Below are 16,992 nucleotides of genomic sequence, written 5' to 3' on the forward strand. Positions count from 1 at the left end.
ACATGGCAATTCTTTGCCATTTATATGTTGTGAAGATAGGTGCTAGAAAGCTAAATAACTAAGGAATATCCCCAAATTAAAATTCTAGATTTAAGGTAACCATTCACATTTAGAGAGGAAAAAAAGACAGCTTTTTTTTTTTCCTTAACTTAAAACAATGACAAAAGTAGTTAAGAACAGGGGTGCCTGGCTGGCTCAGTTGGTAGAACATTTGACTCTTGTTCTCAGGGTCCTGAGTTTGAACCCCACACTGAGTATAGAGATTTCTTTAAAAAAACAAAAGTAGTGGGGCGCCTGGGTGGCTCATTGGTTAATCGTCTGACTCTTTGATTTCAGCTCAGGTCATGGTTCAGCTCCTTTGCTCATGCTCTCTCTCTCTCAAAAATAAGAATAAATAAACATTTTAAAAAAATAAATAAAAAACAAAAGTAGTGAGAAAAAGCACATACTTCCCCCACCCACTCACCATCCTGCTCTGATATTAAGGAATAAGAAAGGGGTAAGTTTGTTTGGAGTTGTAAATCAGCAACGTTTCAGAAATTCTTTCGAACCTGTCTGTTAAGCTTTAACATAAAATAAAAGATTATTTAGAGGACTTGCTGAACACTACATACCAACTTATTTTCAAGACCCAGAATGAATGGAAAATGGCAACACTAAAGATTTGAGGGAAAAAATAACCCTATTAATAGGGGAATAGTTAAGAAAACTATTGTATAATCTATGCTATGAAATACTAGGTAATCATTAAAAAGATTGAAGTAAACCTATATATAAAGAAATGGAAAATAGTCTACCATATATTAAGTGAAAAAAAAGTTCCAGATTAACATATGTGATGTAATTTAGCCAGTACTAAATATATATTATAAAAAGATATCATCTAATATGTATAAGATGTATGTCTTTTGTTAAGTTTATTTACTTTGGGAGAGAAAGAGGGTGCATGTGTGTTTGAATGCACACTAGTGCAGGAGGGGCAGAGAGAGAGGGAGGGAGAGAGAATTCCAAGCAGGCTCTGCGTTGTCTGCCTCAGAGCCTGCCTCCGGGCTCGATCCCACGAACCTTGAGATCATGACCTGAGCTGAGATCAAGAGTCAGATGCTTAATGAACCGAGCCACCCAGGTGCCCCTATAGATGTATGTTATAATTAATATGTTTTTATATAACTGAAAGGATATAAACCAAACTGATAATAATATAGTAAGGTACTTTGTTGTCGCTGTTGTTTTTAATTTCAGTATAATTAGCATACAGCGTTATATTAGTATCAAGTATATAGTAAGGTACTTTGACTAGTGGGATGGGAGGATTAGGGAGAGACATGGAACTTTTATCTTTTGTTTATGCATTTTTGTACTGTTTGATTTTGATAGATAATTTCATTTTATAATGAGCAAGTGTCATGTTTAAAATTATTAAAAACTATATAAGGAAACAAATACTCTGTGGTATTATTTACATAAACAAATCACGTACTATAGCATGGATTAAGGAATAGATATACAGTATTGACTAAAAGTAGGAGAAATTGATTTTCAGTAAACAAAGATTCTAACTATTCCCACTTTTTTCCTCTTTTAGAAAGCTACTCTTTTACAAGACCCCCTACGTGCTGGTGAGCTCAATCCTATCGGAAGTCAAAAGCCATATAGGTAAAGAGTGATGATATGCTAGAGTTGCGTGGGGGACTGTTCCCTCATCTCTGCCTCTCGTAACTCCATGTGTTGCTGACCAACTCTCTGCCCTGAATTTTAGGTCTGCAAACATAATTGCCCACTGGCCATCACCTCTTGTAGGTCTTAAAAGAACTTTAAAGTCAGTATATTCAGAACAGAGCTCAGCATCTTCCTTCTGGGACTGGGCCTTCCTCTTGTGTTCCCTAACACAGGGCCTGATGTTATCCCCAGATCACCTAAGCCGGAGTCCTGGAAGTCATCCTTATCTTCTCTTTCCCCTACACCACCACCCCCACACCCAGCCATTCACCACATGATTTATTGCTTTTCTCTAATATATCTGGATAACATCTACTTCTTTGACTGTCACATACTCAGCCCAATTACCTTTGTTCTGAGCTCCTCCAGTATTTTCCTAGCTGGCTTCTGCCTTCACTCTCTAAACCATTCTCCATAACAACAAAGAAATCTTTCGGAAGCACAAATCTGATCATGTAACTCCCTCCCTTAAAGTCTTTGAATGGCTCTCCATTGCCTTTAGAAAAAGGTCTAAACTTTACAGTAGCTTATAAAGATCTTTCTGATGTGTCTTTTCATCTTTCCATCTTCAACTGTTGTGTCCCCTCAACTCCTGCCCTAACCTCCTGATCCAAATGATCTCACAGTTCTCAGAAAGCTCCCTGTTTTGTTTGTTTGTTTGTTTTTTCCTCTATCCTGGAACCCTACTCTCTATTCTTCTTCTCCTTCATGAATAACTTCAACTCATCAAGACTTAGCTTGCTATCCCTTTCTCTAAAAATCATTTCTCAGAACTACATTAGGAGGGGCCCCTCTAGAACATTCTATGCTTACCATCTTTTAGGACTCAACAGCCTATCTTATGATTGCTTATTTGATTATGTGCTGCCCTATTATGTACTATGCCCCTTAAGGGCCAAGACTGTACCTTGGTCATTGGCACACAGTAGGCTGCCTTTATGGAATGAATGAATAAATTGTTAAAACAATTAAACATGAATCTGATTTAAAGTGTGGGTATATTAGCTTTCAAAAGGAATGCGGTCCTGACACATGTGGCAAGATGGATGAACCTTGAAGAAATTATGCTAAGTGAAAGAATTCACACATAAAAGGACAAATATTGTATGATTCCACTTACTTATAGGAGGCATTGAGAATAGGCAAATTCATAGAAACAGAAAATAAAAGAGAGGTTACTAGGAGCTGAGGGGAGAGGGAAATGGGGACCTACTGTTCATTAGTACAGAGTTTCTGTTTGGGAAAATGAAGAAGTTCTGGAAATGGATAGTAGTGATGGTTATACAACACTGTGAATGCACTTAATTTGTATACCTAAAAATGGTTACAATGATAAATTTTATGTTATATATATTTTATTTCAGTTTTAAAACAGGTAAGGTGTGTGTATACGTGTTTAAGGGAATAGATAAAACAAGACTGGCAAAATGTTAAAAATTATTGAATCTAGGTGATAGATGGGGTTTCTTATACAATTTTCTCCATTTTTGTGTATGTTTAAAAATTTCTATAATAAAAGTTTTAAGAAGGCTTAAGAAACATAATAAGCAAATATAACAAGTATCTTATTTGTATCTTGATTTCAACAAACCAAAAATAAAAGACATTTTTTAAATAAGTTTTTTAGTGTATTTATTTATTTTGAGAGATAGAGAACAAGGGAGGGACAGAGAGAGAGAGAGAGACAGAATCCCAAGCAGGCTCTGCACTGCCAGCATGGAGCCCACCATGGGGCTTGAACCCATGACTGTGAGACCATGACCTGAGCCAAAATCAAGAGTCCGATGCTTAACTGACTGAGCCACCTAGGAGCCCCTAAAAAGACATTTTTAAGACAATGGAGGACATCTGAATGTGGACTGGGTATTAGCCCATAGCAAAGAATTATTGATAATTTTGACAGATGTGACGATGATTTTGTAAGAAAATGTTTATTTTGAGGTATGTTCTGAGGTATGTAGGGGTAAAGTAAGGATGTTTGTGATTTAGTTTTTAAAAGATGGTAATACAGACAGCTTAGAATTTCTATCTGTTTTCATATGTTTACTGCAAAAAAGTATCAGTTTTAATTTTAGTGCTTTATTTAAAGTGGTTTTAAAACTAACTGGATAATAAAATAGGCTTTATCTCTCTGTATATGTGTGGCTTGAAATTTATCCTTGAAGGCCAGAAAGAGAGTTGAGTTCTACCACTCTCTTGACTCATGAAAAGCATATTTCTTGCAAAGTTAATTCCCGAAGGCAACACATTTAAAATGCAGTGATTTAAAATGCACTATGAAGAATGTGGTCTATGTACAAGATATATAAGACAGGTCTCTGCCTGCAAGGTACCTTCAGTTTAAAAGGAGTAAACATTCTTTGGGTTTCAAATTAGAACTCTGTCACAAATGTGAGTCCTGTAACATCATGGATGTATAGGGACCATTGTGAACATATACACAGTGCTTCTGAGATAATGTATGAAAAGCCTTTTCCAGCTGTAAATCATTATAAAAATGTATTATTTATGTAGAATATCCCCTCCAAAAATGAAAACATATGGGAAAAATAGAGCTTATCATTAGATCAAGAATCCTTCTTGCTACATTATTTGAGTGAATTTATATTTTCTAGCTGATGAAAATATAGAATATCTGTTAAAATTAATGTAACATTTCCCCTTATTCCTAAATTGAATAATGGAGTCTTCTGGCGCTAGACTTTTTATTATTTAAATTAGCCAAGTAAAGTTTATCATCATCTATGTAAAAACAAATATTCTGGGCAGAGAAATTGTGATTATATCAATGTCTCTACAGAAATATAGACTCCTGAATCTAACTTGTATTTATGATGTATATGAGACCTCAATTTACATATGAATTGATTTTTAGTATGAAGAGATTAGTGTGTTTTCTCTTATGAAAAAAAATTTTTTTGTAAGTTTGGTATTTCAGTCTATTATCATAGGTGCCAAAGGAAAAAAAAACTGTCCCTATGTGAATCTCAGCAAATTGTCGACTAATGGGAAAAATAGGAAAGTCAATTGGAAAGTAATTCTGCTGGTATGCTTTCTGAGCTTGTGGTTTTCTAAGCTCACTTGTTTGTGAAAACTACATTTCTGCTGTTTTTGGAGTTCTCAGAGAACAGAGGGATTTTATAGTATTTTTTAAATGAAATGGGATTGTAATTAGAAGTGGATGTATAGGGAGGTGGGGTCTCAAAGCTCATTCGTATTTTATTTACAAACTATTTATTAAATATTTACTGTGTGCTAAGCACATGTAGTAACCAAAGTATCAAAATGATGGGGTAGGTATGATAATACCTATTTTACAGATGGGAAACTGAGGCACACAGAGAGTAGGTAACTTGCCCATGGTAATTACTCAGGTAAAGAGGCAGATCTAGAATCTGAACCCCATATTTATAATCATGTTCTTCTGCCTCTGACTTCTATCCCTGAATTCTTGATCATTTCTCTTGCAGACTCTCCACTGGAAAAGGACTGTTTTTCAGGAAGTCTTCCTGTTTTTGTTACTAAGAGAGGCTCAGTGATTGGATAGAAGAGAAAAGCATAGTGTTTTTAAATAAAAGGGGAGGTAGTAGGCAAGAGCCAAGATTCCGTGCAGTAGTATTGGGATAAATGGCTGGTATTAAGGTTGGAGTAGGTGGTAAAAATATTTTTACTTTGGGGTTCCTGGGTGGCTGGGTCAGTTAAGTGGCCGACTTCGGCTCAGGTCATGATCTCGCAGTTCATGGGTTGGAGCCCCACGTCGGGCTCTGTGCTGACAGCTCAGAGCCTGCAGCCTGCTTCGGATTCTGTGTCTCCCTCTCTCTCTGCCCCTCCCCTGCTTGCGCTCTGTTTCTCCTGTCTCTCAACAAGTGAATAAAAATGTTAAAAAAGATTTTTTAAAAATATTTTGACTTCAAGTCAGAAATTTTAGGAAGTTTCCACTGACCTACACAGAATATGAAACATCTCATCTACCACTACTTTGCACCCTGCTCTTCTGAATCACTAGTTGTATGAACTTGGACAGGCTACTTAACCTTTCTAACATCCCATAAATGTAACAGTAATTCCCAGCCATACCCCCTTCGTGGGACTGCATGAGCTAGTCCATGAAAAGTGCCCAGGACAAGTACACGATCACAACAATGGGGCAAAAGATATATAATATATATATATTAATTATATTATATAATTAAATACATATTATACAATTAAATAAATATTATTATATTTATGTATTAATATATAATATAATATATAACACATATATAATATATAACACACATATATAACATATAACATACATAATACATATTATATATTATACATATAACATATAATTATAATATATAATACAATATATAACATATAATGTAATAAACATAATAAATATATAATATATAATATAATATAATATGTATATTATATATGTGTGTTATGTATAATATATATAAATTATATGTGTGTTATATATATGTTATATATATTATATATACATTATTTCTAATATATAAGATGTGTGGGAAAAGTGCTATAGGAGAGGGTCCTCATTCATGCTGGAATTAGGGAAGGCTTTAAGGGGGAGGTGTTACTCTCTTCAGCAAAGCCAGCTTTTCCTGAAGTATCGAACGTACGCAGGTCAGTGACAAGAGATGAATGCATGTGGTACTCTGACATGGCAAGAAATAACTTTGAATTCCACAGTGGAACAGTGATTGCTTTTCCAACTAGTCCAGTCTTATTAGGGAGAACCTCTGGGCTTGGTACCCAAAGCGGGAGCTCTCTGAGACATGTTCATCTGCCTTTTTGTCAAAGAGACAAAGAGAGAGCAGGCCTCAGGCTGGGAATGTGGCGCATCAATGTAGAATCTGTGTTGCTTCCCTGATGTTTTTACAGTTACCTGCTATTTATGGCACATGACACTGGTTCTCCTTGTAAAGTAGTGATACAAAGTTTTCTTTGTGAATAATCTCTCTCTCTGTCTCTACACACACACACACACACACACACACAGGGAGTTGATTTAAAGAAAAAATATTAAGCAAATAATACTCCATTTGGCTCAGGCAGTATGGTAGATGGTATGTAGCAAACTCCAAGCTAGACTATGAAAGAGAGACAGAAGTTTCCTAGGGACACTGAGAGCATTGCTGACGTGGATACAGCTTGAGTAAAGGGGCACGGGCAAAAGTATGCCTGGAGAGTTATAAATAGCTCAATCTGGGGAAAGCAAGGTCCATTACTAATGAGTAATAAAACTAGAAGCACAAAACTATATTAAAATTCCATTAGAAACAAAGTCTTACAAACCTGTCAATAATTGTTGATATTCTTCAACTGCCGTTTACCATTTTTTACATGGAAATTTTTTTCTTGTGTTTCTGTAGATCTGAGGAGAAAATTAAGCACTTCAGTCAACTTAAATCTGAACTCTTCCTTAAAGACAATACGTTGAGGAAGATACTTTGTCTAATTACAGAACTTAAAGTAGCAGCCCAGAAAAACTTCATTCTGAAAAGGCTTTTCTGGAAAGTAGGTGTTTTGTTTTATTTTTAATCTTTGAAACTTGTTCCAGCTATTTATCGAATGCAGGATATTTGAGCATGTAGTAAAATACAAATAAATGTTGTCTTGTATTCGGAGGCTGTATTTTAAAATGTTGACGGAAATTTAATGCAATCATGACTCAGTATTTGAAATCTTGTGACGTAATCAATAATGTATACGTGTGTGTCGGAGGGGAGATGGGGAAAGAGAATGGTAGCAAAAAGTACCTTATGTGGGTTGGTTTGTATACCATACATATATGGTATGTATATGTGTGTGTTGGAGGGGGAGCTTCTGGGATGCAAGATGTATGGGTACAGAGAGTGAGATGAGAAAGTAGATTTTAAGAAGTTTTACCTTCAGGTAACCCTACAATATAAGTACAATTAAAACAAGTTACTTGTGAACGTAGGACTTTTTAAAAAGGTGACTCCTGGGGAGTCAAATCAACCTAGCTCTCACTCAGCAAGTTATAGACTTACTCTGTAAGACTTACTTCAGTTTCATGGGCAGGTATTCAGAAGCCCTGGTGAGTACTGATATGGTGCTAACGAGGGGGTGAGCCCTGCCTCGGGTTGAGCTCCTCTTGATGGCTATATGTTGTATCCTAATTCTGGCCAGTGGTTTCAGAGTTGCCAACATTTTATTGAGCAGCTGTAAAGTGCACAGCTCCCCAGCCATACAAGACAGTCCTGGTCTTAGATTCGAAGGGCTTCACATGTAGGACGACCAACCACCCAGGTTTGCCCACACTTGGGTGACCAACTGTCACAGCTTGCCTAGGACTGAAGAAGTTCTCAGGATATGGGACTTTGAGTGCAAAAGCTAGGATAGTCCCAAGCAAACTGAAATGGTTAACTACCCTAATTAGAGGGCGTATTAGCTGCATAGAATATTATGTCAAATGTCCCCCAACACCGAGACAGGCAACAATGATACTGTGCTACGTAAATGCTTGAACTGGATACACCCTGTTAGGAATACAACATCTGGGTCTTGACTCCAAAACTAAAGAGGATTGTAGAGCATATAGGGACAGGCATCGAAATGACCACACAAGGTGATCATGAACATGGAAATGGAGTTAATGTGAAAAGGCTAAGGAAACTGGTATTATATCACACCCAAATATAACTCTCCAGTCCATCCCACACGTGGTATCAGTTTAATCTGTAACTCTGATTTTGTGTCCTTGTGCACTCAAAAACTTGTGGCTCTCCCTTCGAAGTACAAACACGTTGGCTTTAGCATTTAAGGCTCTCCACTAAGGACTTCTGTCACAGATTCCAAATTTGGACAGGCATGGCCCATGCAAGGTGGGTTTTCAGGAAGGGCCAACATCTATATAGGGCAGGCACTGGGCAAACGAACCCAGCTGTAGATGCTCCCAGGGAAGGCACAGAGCACCGGCGGGGAGAGTGACCTCTACACAGAGAGTGTGCAAAAGAGATCAGGGCATTCCAGCACATGCGTAGGTTATACCCAAATGTCTGCAAAAACATTTGACACCAGGAAGATCTGCTTGTTTAGGGTCTGGCAATAGAGTCTTCATGAAATGAGGTAGGGGAGGTGGCAAGGATATAAAGATTGTCCAGAGTAAACCTAGCAGCTGGGAGAGGACTAGCAAAGGACTTCACACTGGGCTCACAGATGTCCACTTAGATAAACCAGACACAATCGGGGGACTGGATTTAAAGCAGATGTCTAGGTAGGAGAACTGAGGTACCACTTACAGGTTAGACTAGCAAGAAGGGTGTTGATGTCGAATATCAGAGCGTTGGCCTCGAGGTGTCTTCAGCATGTCCAATCTTCCAATGTGCCTGATGCAGATGGCCTTGGCTGTGGAGCCAAAGAAAGATACAAAGAAACAGAATGAGGCTGGGCCTAACCCACTCAACCCCACACTTCCTTGCTTTCATCTCTTTCCTCTAAAAGCTCCAGCTTCGTGGGGTGACTTGAACACCTTGTCCTTCCAGCCCCTCCTCATTTCCCCTGCTGTTATCTCTAGGCTACTCTTTCTTCCATTTTCTCCTGTTAAAATCCTACCCATCCATTCTTCAAGGCTCAGCTCAAATGCTGTTCTTCTGCCTTTCCTGTCATCCTCTATGGGGAACTTTGGAACCCTCCTCTTTCTCATCTGTTTTGGCAGTCCTGTACCATAGAACTTTCTTTGATGTCCTTTAATCTATGCTGTTCAATAAAGTAGCCACTAGCCACAATGAATGTGGCCAGTGGCTAGGGAAGTGAAATTTAAAAGAATGTTTATTTATTTTCAAGAAGGGGGGGGGGGATTGTGAGTGGGGGGAGGGGCAGGTGGGGGGGAATCCCAAGCAGGCTCCATATTGTTAGTGCAAAGCCTGACGCAGGGTTTGAACTCACGAACTGTAAGATCATGACCTGAACTGAAATCAAGAGTTGGATACTTAACCGACTGAGCCACCCAGGCGCCCCACCATTTTAATCGATTTAAATTTAAGCACTGCCATGTGACCAGTGGCTACTGTGTTGGACAATGCAGTTCTATGGTATCTCAGCACCTTCTAACAATTCAACAAATATTTATTACATGCCTGCTCTAGGCCAGGAATGGGAATAGGCATTAGAAATGTGAGCATGAGTAAGACACAGTTCCTACCATCAAGAATTAGCTCAGAAAGTCTCCTTTTTACTACAGTTTTTGGCAAATTTTTAAATTTACCCTTGTATGCTATAAGCTTCTTCAGGACAGGCATGTGTCTTACTCATCATCTTTGTACTCACCCTAAGGTCTAACGTGTGCCATGCGTATACCAGGTCCCATAATCAATTCGTATTGAACTGAAAGTTTATTGTCTTGTGAAAAAGTAACCTGATCAGAGATCTAGGAATAAAGCATTCATGTTCTGTTGCTTAACTGAAAATACTGCAGGGGCGCCCGGGTGGCTTAGTCAGTTAAGTGCTCAACTCTTGATCTCAGCTCGGGTCATGATCTCACAGTTGGTGAGTTTGGACCCTTCACTGGGCTCTGTGCTGACAGTGCAGAGCCTGCTTGGGATTCTCTGTCTCCCTCTCTGTCTGTCTCTATCACTCTCTCAAAAACAAATAGATACACATTAAAAAAAAGAAAATACTGCAGCCCTTCTTTAATGTAATGTCCTTAGATGGATTAAAATAGGTCTTCTAATTCAGTTGTCAAAAATGAGAGGCCAAAATGAAGAGAGAGGGAAATAAAAGTTATATGGGCAGTCTCCCTATTTGTGGTCTCCCCACACTTAGTGGGGTACCTCGTTCTCCTCCCCACCATGCTACCAAGACCTGGTGGCCTTATGTTCTCTCTAATCCACAACCACAATCTTACATTCATTTATACAAAGTTAACATATATAACTAATAAAAGTCAACATTTTTATCTTCTTTTAGGAGCTTTTTTCTTTAAAGTTATTATGGCTTTAAGCTTAAGCCATTTCTTTTTATTAATTTTATTTATAATATTTATATTATTATAATATAAATATATATAATATATACAATAAATTATATATAATATATATTTAAATATAATAATTATATTTAAATATAAGTTATATATATAAATTATATATAATATATATGATATATGATATATTATTATATATTATAATATATAATATAAATATAATATATAATAATATTTATAATATTATTTATTAATATTTATTTCTCTTTTATTTTTGCAACTTTGTGCTGGGCTCCCTGGTGAACATAAGGTTGTGTGAAACTTCCTCAGGAACCCACACTGGCGTGGGGAGACTAGAGGCATCTCAAATTTTTGGTTCCTGAGTAAGATGATAAAAAATCATACATATAATAGTTTCATATAAATAAAATTTTACAAATATATATAATTTTATATAAATATATTATGTACTATACACACACACACACACAATGTCCCCTTTTGAAATCAACTGTATGGGGTATAATTTTCTTTAAGGTGATCTTTTTTTTTTTTAAACAATTTTCTTACAAGTAAATTTTAAATTATGAGAACATTTTTTCATAGGTCAACTAAATTGTAAGCTTTAGGATTATGGACACCATGTTTGTTTGTCTGCTTTGCTCAAGATATCTCATTACCTAGTACAGTTCCTGCTACATAGCTGATAATCCGTAGTTATGTGTTCAATCAATGAATGAGTGAATGAAAGAATTCTCTGTTCATGTTCCTTCCTAACCCTTTATTTTTTCTCCATGAAGTTTTTTTTTCTCAACATTATTTTTTATTGTGGTACAATACACATAAACGTAGAATTTACCATCTTAACCATTAAAAGAAAAAAATTTTAATGTTCATTTTTGAGAGAGAGAGAGGGAGAGAGCACAAGCAGGGGAGGGGCAGAGAGAGGAGACACAGAATCTGAAGCAGGATTCAGACTCAGCTATCAGCAAAGAGCCCACGAACCGTGAGATCATGACCTGAGCTGAAGTCAGATGCTTAACGGACTGAGCCACTCAGGTGTCCCTATCTTAGCCATTTTTAAATGTATGGTCCAGTGATTTTAAGTAGGTCCTGTATACTGTTGGAGCCTCTCCAGAACTCTTTTCATCTTGCAAAACTGAAACTATACTCATCAAACAATAACTCCTCATTCCCCCACTTCACGCAGCCTCTGGCAACACCATTCTTCTTTCTACTTCTATGAATTTAACTTCTCTAAATATTTCATGTAAGTGGAACCATCCAGTATTTGTCTTTTTGTGACTGGCTTATTTTACTTATCATGTCTTCTAGGATCATCAATGTTGTAGCATATGTCAGAATTTGCTTCTTTTTAAGGCTGAGTAATATTCCATTTATGTATATAACACATTTTGCTTATCCATTCTCCACTGATGGATACTTGGGTTGCTTCCATGTTTAAGCTATTGTGAATATTACCATTATGAATATGGGTGTGTAAATACCTCTTTGAGACTCTTTCAGTTCTTTTGGGAGTGTACCCATTAGTGGGATTGCTGAATCATATGGTAATTCTATTTTTTTCTCTTTTAAAAAATGTTTTTATTTATTTTTGAGGGAGAGAGAGACAGAGCACGAGCTAGAGAGGGGCAGAGAGAGAGGCAGACACAGAATCCGAAGCAGGCCCCAGGCTCTGAGCTGTCAGCACAGAGGCCAATGTGGGGCTTGAACTCACAGACTGTGAGATCATGACCTGAGCTGAAGTCGGATGCTCAACCGACTGAGCCACCCAGAAGCCCCTACACATACTATCTTATTTCAGCCCCATCAGGTGACATTAATTCCATCTTAGACATAACCTGAGTCATACAGTGTGTATGTAATTTGCCAAATATGACAAAGCTGACCCATGGCAGAGCTGGGATATGAACTGAAAGAACTAGGCACCAGAGTTAGTGTGCAGAGCCACCAACCGTGCTAATTTACCAGGGCAGTGAGTAAACAGCAGCCCTTCTGAGAGGGTCCGCTATGCATCCTGCTCCTTCTCCTCTGGTCCCTCTCTCCACCTGCCATCCTCAGTCTCTTCTCATGCCAGATCACCCATATACAGGCACCCATATACAGGCACCCATAATACCTGTCTAAACAAAGAGTCTAATTTGTCACTAGGAAACAAAAGTCCTGGGGAAGAAAACGAACAAGAGAGGGACAGAAAAGAGAAGCAATTACATTATATTTCTAATTAGTACCAACTTGCCTGATTTCATGGGCCAGTGCTTACTTCATGCTCGATTTATCTCAAGAGACGGCATAGAAGCACAAAAAATTTGGTTCCTGCACTCTTAAGTCTGTGTTTATTTTGGCAGAGATGGAAATATACTGTATTAACAGAATTACTAGTATCATTCTCCACCATCTTCATTAGGCTACACCAATGCTGTGAGTTTGCTTTTAGGTTAGTAAATATATATATTTATTTATTTTACATTTATTTATTTTTGAGAGACAGAGAGAGACAGAGCACAAGCAGGGGAAGGGCAGAGAGCAAGGGAGACACAGAATCCAAAGCAGGCTCCAGGCTCTGAGCTGTCAGCACAGAGCCTGATGCAGGGCTCGAACCTATGAACCGTGAGATCATGATCTGAGCCGAAGTTGGACGCTTAACCGACTGAGCCACCCAGGTGCCAGGTTAGCAAACATTTTTAAAAGTGTTTTTCTAGCCCTTATTTCATTGTATCCTCACAAAGGCCAAATTACTTTGGAAAGACAGGAATTAGAGTAGCCTCCATTTAATATATTATTCCCAGGTAAGTAAATGACTTGCCTGAGATTAAACACCTACTTCTAGAGGGCCTTCAATATTAACGGGAGAGCCAAGCCTATTAAGCATCTCTCAGCATCACCCCTAGGCTTTAGCTCTGGCTCTGTTCACCAGAACAGTGGTCTGTTTCCCGGTGGTAAGTAAATGTGTTTTCAGTTCGGATTATGCTAATATTAATGAGAGATATTTTAATTCACTTCGTCCCCAGAGAATAATTTCTTCATATTTTTATTATGTAAAGATAGAGTTTTACCATCTGATACCTTATTTACCATCTTCTTTCCTGCTTGCTTTCACAGACCAGTGACCTTTTCTATTTCCTAGTGAACAAACTTCGTGAGTACTTGCCAGAGTCTAGGGATAAGAGCACACTTCAAAATAGAAGCCAAAGGGCTGATGAGCTGGTGTAAGTATTAACTGGATAATCATAGATTCTTTCACCCCTACGGTGTTAAAGATGAATGGAAGGCACTGGACAAAATACGTACCATATTAATGATAAATGGCGCTGCAAGTTTTGCTTCACATAAATTTTTTAAAATAGCATTCGTTTTGTTCTACTTTTTTTTAAGTTTATTTATTTATTTTGGGAGAGAGAGAGCACAAGTAGGGGAGGGGCAGAGAGAGAGGGAGAGGGAGATTCCCAGGCAGGCTCCTCACTCTCAGTGTGGAGCCTGACTCAGGGTTCGAACCCATGAACCATGAGATCATGACCTGAGCCAAAATCAAAAGTCGGATGATTAACCAACTGAGCCACCCAGGTAGGTGCCCCCATTATGTTCTACTTTTTAAAGAAAGGCTATACAAGAAACTAGAATATTGGTTGTCCCAAAGGAAAAAAAAAAAATGGGTGTCTGGAGGAAAGACACCTTTCACTGTCTGCCCTTTTTTACCTTTGAAATTTTGAGCCAAATATTACCTACCTGAAAAAGTTAAAATTATTAAAAAAAATTTTAAAGTAGTGTGTGATTATCAGAAAAAAATGTTAAGGATAAAAAAACAATATGAAAATAACTTAATCCTGACATTCAGCTATTGATTCATTCAACAAATATTTCTGAGTGTTTACTATATAGCAATCACAGAGTGGTCAACCAACATTGACAATCTGATATACAGAATTTCCTTCTCGTACTTTTTTTCTATATAAATTACCTGAGAGCAATTCTATCAAGGATTACTGATTTTGTGAAATTCTGGACTTGTAATGCAATCATGCCATTTCCGTGCTTTTTTTCCTCTTTGTTTTCTAGGGCATGCATTGAAATTATGCAGACTCTGGGACTGATGTTCAGAGAAACAGAAACTGAGTCATCACGCCTGAAGACATTGGCAGCTAAGAAGTAAGGTTTTTTAGAAGACATTGGGACCGTGTAGTTGCAACCCATTAAGTACTCTATTGAGTGTCTTCCAAAACTGATAGCTCTTTTACTCTTGTAGTCAATCCCCTTGTAAGTATATGAAACTCTTTTGTCTTTCCACTTCCTTCTGTGATGAACAGATCAATTGGCACATAGTGAGCACTCTCTGTCTCTCTGGATTATTAAGGTCACAAAGATTTTTTTTGGCATAATTTTATATTTTGTCATTGTCTGCTGAACTTGAAAGAGACCAAATGCCCCATCATACATTTAAAGCCAGGGCTTCTTTACTAGAATTTTATAGAGTGCCCTTATACCCACACAACAGAAAGACTATATTGCAAATGCAGGAGTTATAGTAGCTTCATCTAATATATAATTGTGTGACTTTGAAGTGAATGATGTTGGGGGTTTATTAACATAGGGTAAGCTGCTATAATAAAGATATGCTAAAATATGTGGTCCGCAGAAGATAGAAATTTACATCTTTTCACATACTAGTCCAGAGTACATAGTCATGCTTTCCTCTACGAGATCAGCCAGAGACCTAGGTTCCTTCCCTTTTGTTGCTTGGACATCTTTTTTTTTTTTTTTTTTTAACGTTTATTATTTTTGAGAGAGAGAGAGAGTGAGACAGAGAGCAAGAAGGGGAGGGACAGAGAGAGAGGAGACACAGAATCTGAAGCAAGCTCCAAGCTCTGAGCTGTCAGCACAGAGGCTGATGTGGGCTTGAACTCACGAGCTGTGAGATCACGATCTGAGCTGAAGTCAGACGCTCAACCGACTAAGCCACCCAAGTGCCCTGCTCTGACTTTTTTTATTACACTGTGTTTGTCTTCATGATTGAAGCTGGCTGACCTCTGAGACTTCATTAAATCCTATGGAATGGAGGAAGAGAGGTAGAAGGCAAGCAAATTTCCTTTTTAAAAAGAAAAATGCTTATGGTGTAAGTTTATCTATTTATTTTGAGAGAGCGCACGCACGGTGGAGAGGGGCAAACGGGGGGGAGAGAATCCCAAGCAGGCTCCATGCTGTCAGTGCAGAGCCCAATGCAGGGCTTGATCCCATGAACGGTGAGATCATGACCTGAGCCGAAGTCAAGAGTTGGAGGCTTAACTGACTGAGCCACCCAGGAGCCCTGCACATTTCCTTTTTAAACTAGGCGTATATGATTTTTCTGCTCACATTCTGCAGATGAGAACTTTAGGCATAGGCCCATATATAGCTTCAAGAGAGCTTGGATGTGTCTGTAGTTACATGGCTATGTACCTAGCTAAACTTTGGATGGTTGGATGTGTCTGTAGTTACATGGCTATGTACCTAGCTAAACTTTGGATGGTGATAGGGATACCTATTATTAAAAGAAAGAATGAAAGAATGTAAAACAGGGGGACAATAGCATTCTTTGCCCCAGAAAGTACGTGTTTGCATATTTTGCATATTATCTGCTTGACCTTTTTATATGATTTATAGATTATGAATTACATGCTAGGCCAATGTTCTGACTAAAATCTTAATTTTTTTCCACCCTCATCAACTGTTTATCTAAATTTTCTCTAGTAGAGGGGCGCCTGGGTGGCGCAGTCGGTTAAGCGTCCGACTTCAGCCAGGTCACGATCTCGCGGTCCGTGAGTTCGAGCCCCGCGTCAGGCTCTGGGCTGATGGCTCGGAGCCTGGAGCCTGTTTCCGATTCTGTGTCTCCCTCTCTCTCTGCCCCTCCCCCGTTCATGCTCTGTCTCTCTCTGTCCCAAAAATAAATAAAAAATGTTGAAAAAAAAAAAATTAAAAAAAAAAAAAAAATGTTGAAAAAAAAAAAATTTAAAAAAAAAAAATAAATTTTCTCTAGTAGAAAGTAGAAGAGGGGCGCCTGGGTGGCGCAGTCGGTTAAGTGTCCGACTTCAGCCGGGTCACGATCTCGCGGTCCGTGAGTTTGAGCCCCGCGTCAAGGCTCTGGGCTGATGGCTAGGAGTCTGGAGCCTGTTTCCGATTCTGTGTCTCCCTCTCTCTGCACCTCCCCCGTTCATGCTCTGTCTCTCTCTGTCCCAAAAATAAATAAAAAACGTTGAAAAAAAAAAATTTTGAAAGTAGAAGAAAAATGAGAGCATGGGCTCTAAAACATTTGAACCAGG

At 38.2% G+C, this 16,992-nt stretch overlaps 1 protein-coding gene and 1 long non-coding RNA gene across 9 annotated transcripts in view; one reads left to right on the top strand and one right to left on the bottom strand.

The window, feature by feature from the left end:
* The window catches only part of C8H12orf56 (chromosome 8 C12orf56 homolog), a 115,658-nt gene that overhangs the window by 52,939 nt on the left and 45,727 nt on the right, over positions 1 to 16,992 (top strand). For all 7 annotated transcript variants that reach the window (XM_058742140.1, XM_058742147.1, XM_058742146.1 and 4 more), the window contains 4 exons: positions 1,586 to 1,656; positions 7,104 to 7,248; positions 13,802 to 13,908; positions 14,756 to 14,845. In XM_058742140.1, the coding sequence (XP_058598123.1) occupies positions 1,586 to 1,656; positions 7,104 to 7,248; positions 13,802 to 13,908; positions 14,756 to 14,845 (413 nt within the window). The remainder of the gene's footprint in view (positions 1 to 1,585; positions 1,657 to 7,103; positions 7,249 to 13,801; positions 13,909 to 14,755; positions 14,846 to 16,992) is intronic.
* The window catches only part of LOC131519285 (uncharacterized), a 113,378-nt gene that overhangs the window by 48,250 nt on the left and 48,136 nt on the right, over positions 1 to 16,992 (bottom strand). For both annotated transcript variants that reach the window (XR_009265576.1, XR_009265575.1), the window contains exons 4-5: positions 8,997 to 9,102; positions 7,027 to 7,105 (exon numbers count right to left, since the gene is read on the bottom strand). This is a non-coding gene — a long non-coding RNA (uncharacterized LOC131519285). The remainder of the gene's footprint in view (positions 1 to 7,026; positions 7,106 to 8,996; positions 9,103 to 16,992) is intronic.

Source organism: Neofelis nebulosa, chromosome 8 (genome assembly GCF_028018385.1).
Source record: "Neofelis nebulosa isolate mNeoNeb1 chromosome 8, mNeoNeb1.pri, whole genome shotgun sequence".
Lineage (NCBI taxonomy): Eukaryota > Metazoa > Chordata > Mammalia > Carnivora > Felidae > Neofelis > Neofelis nebulosa.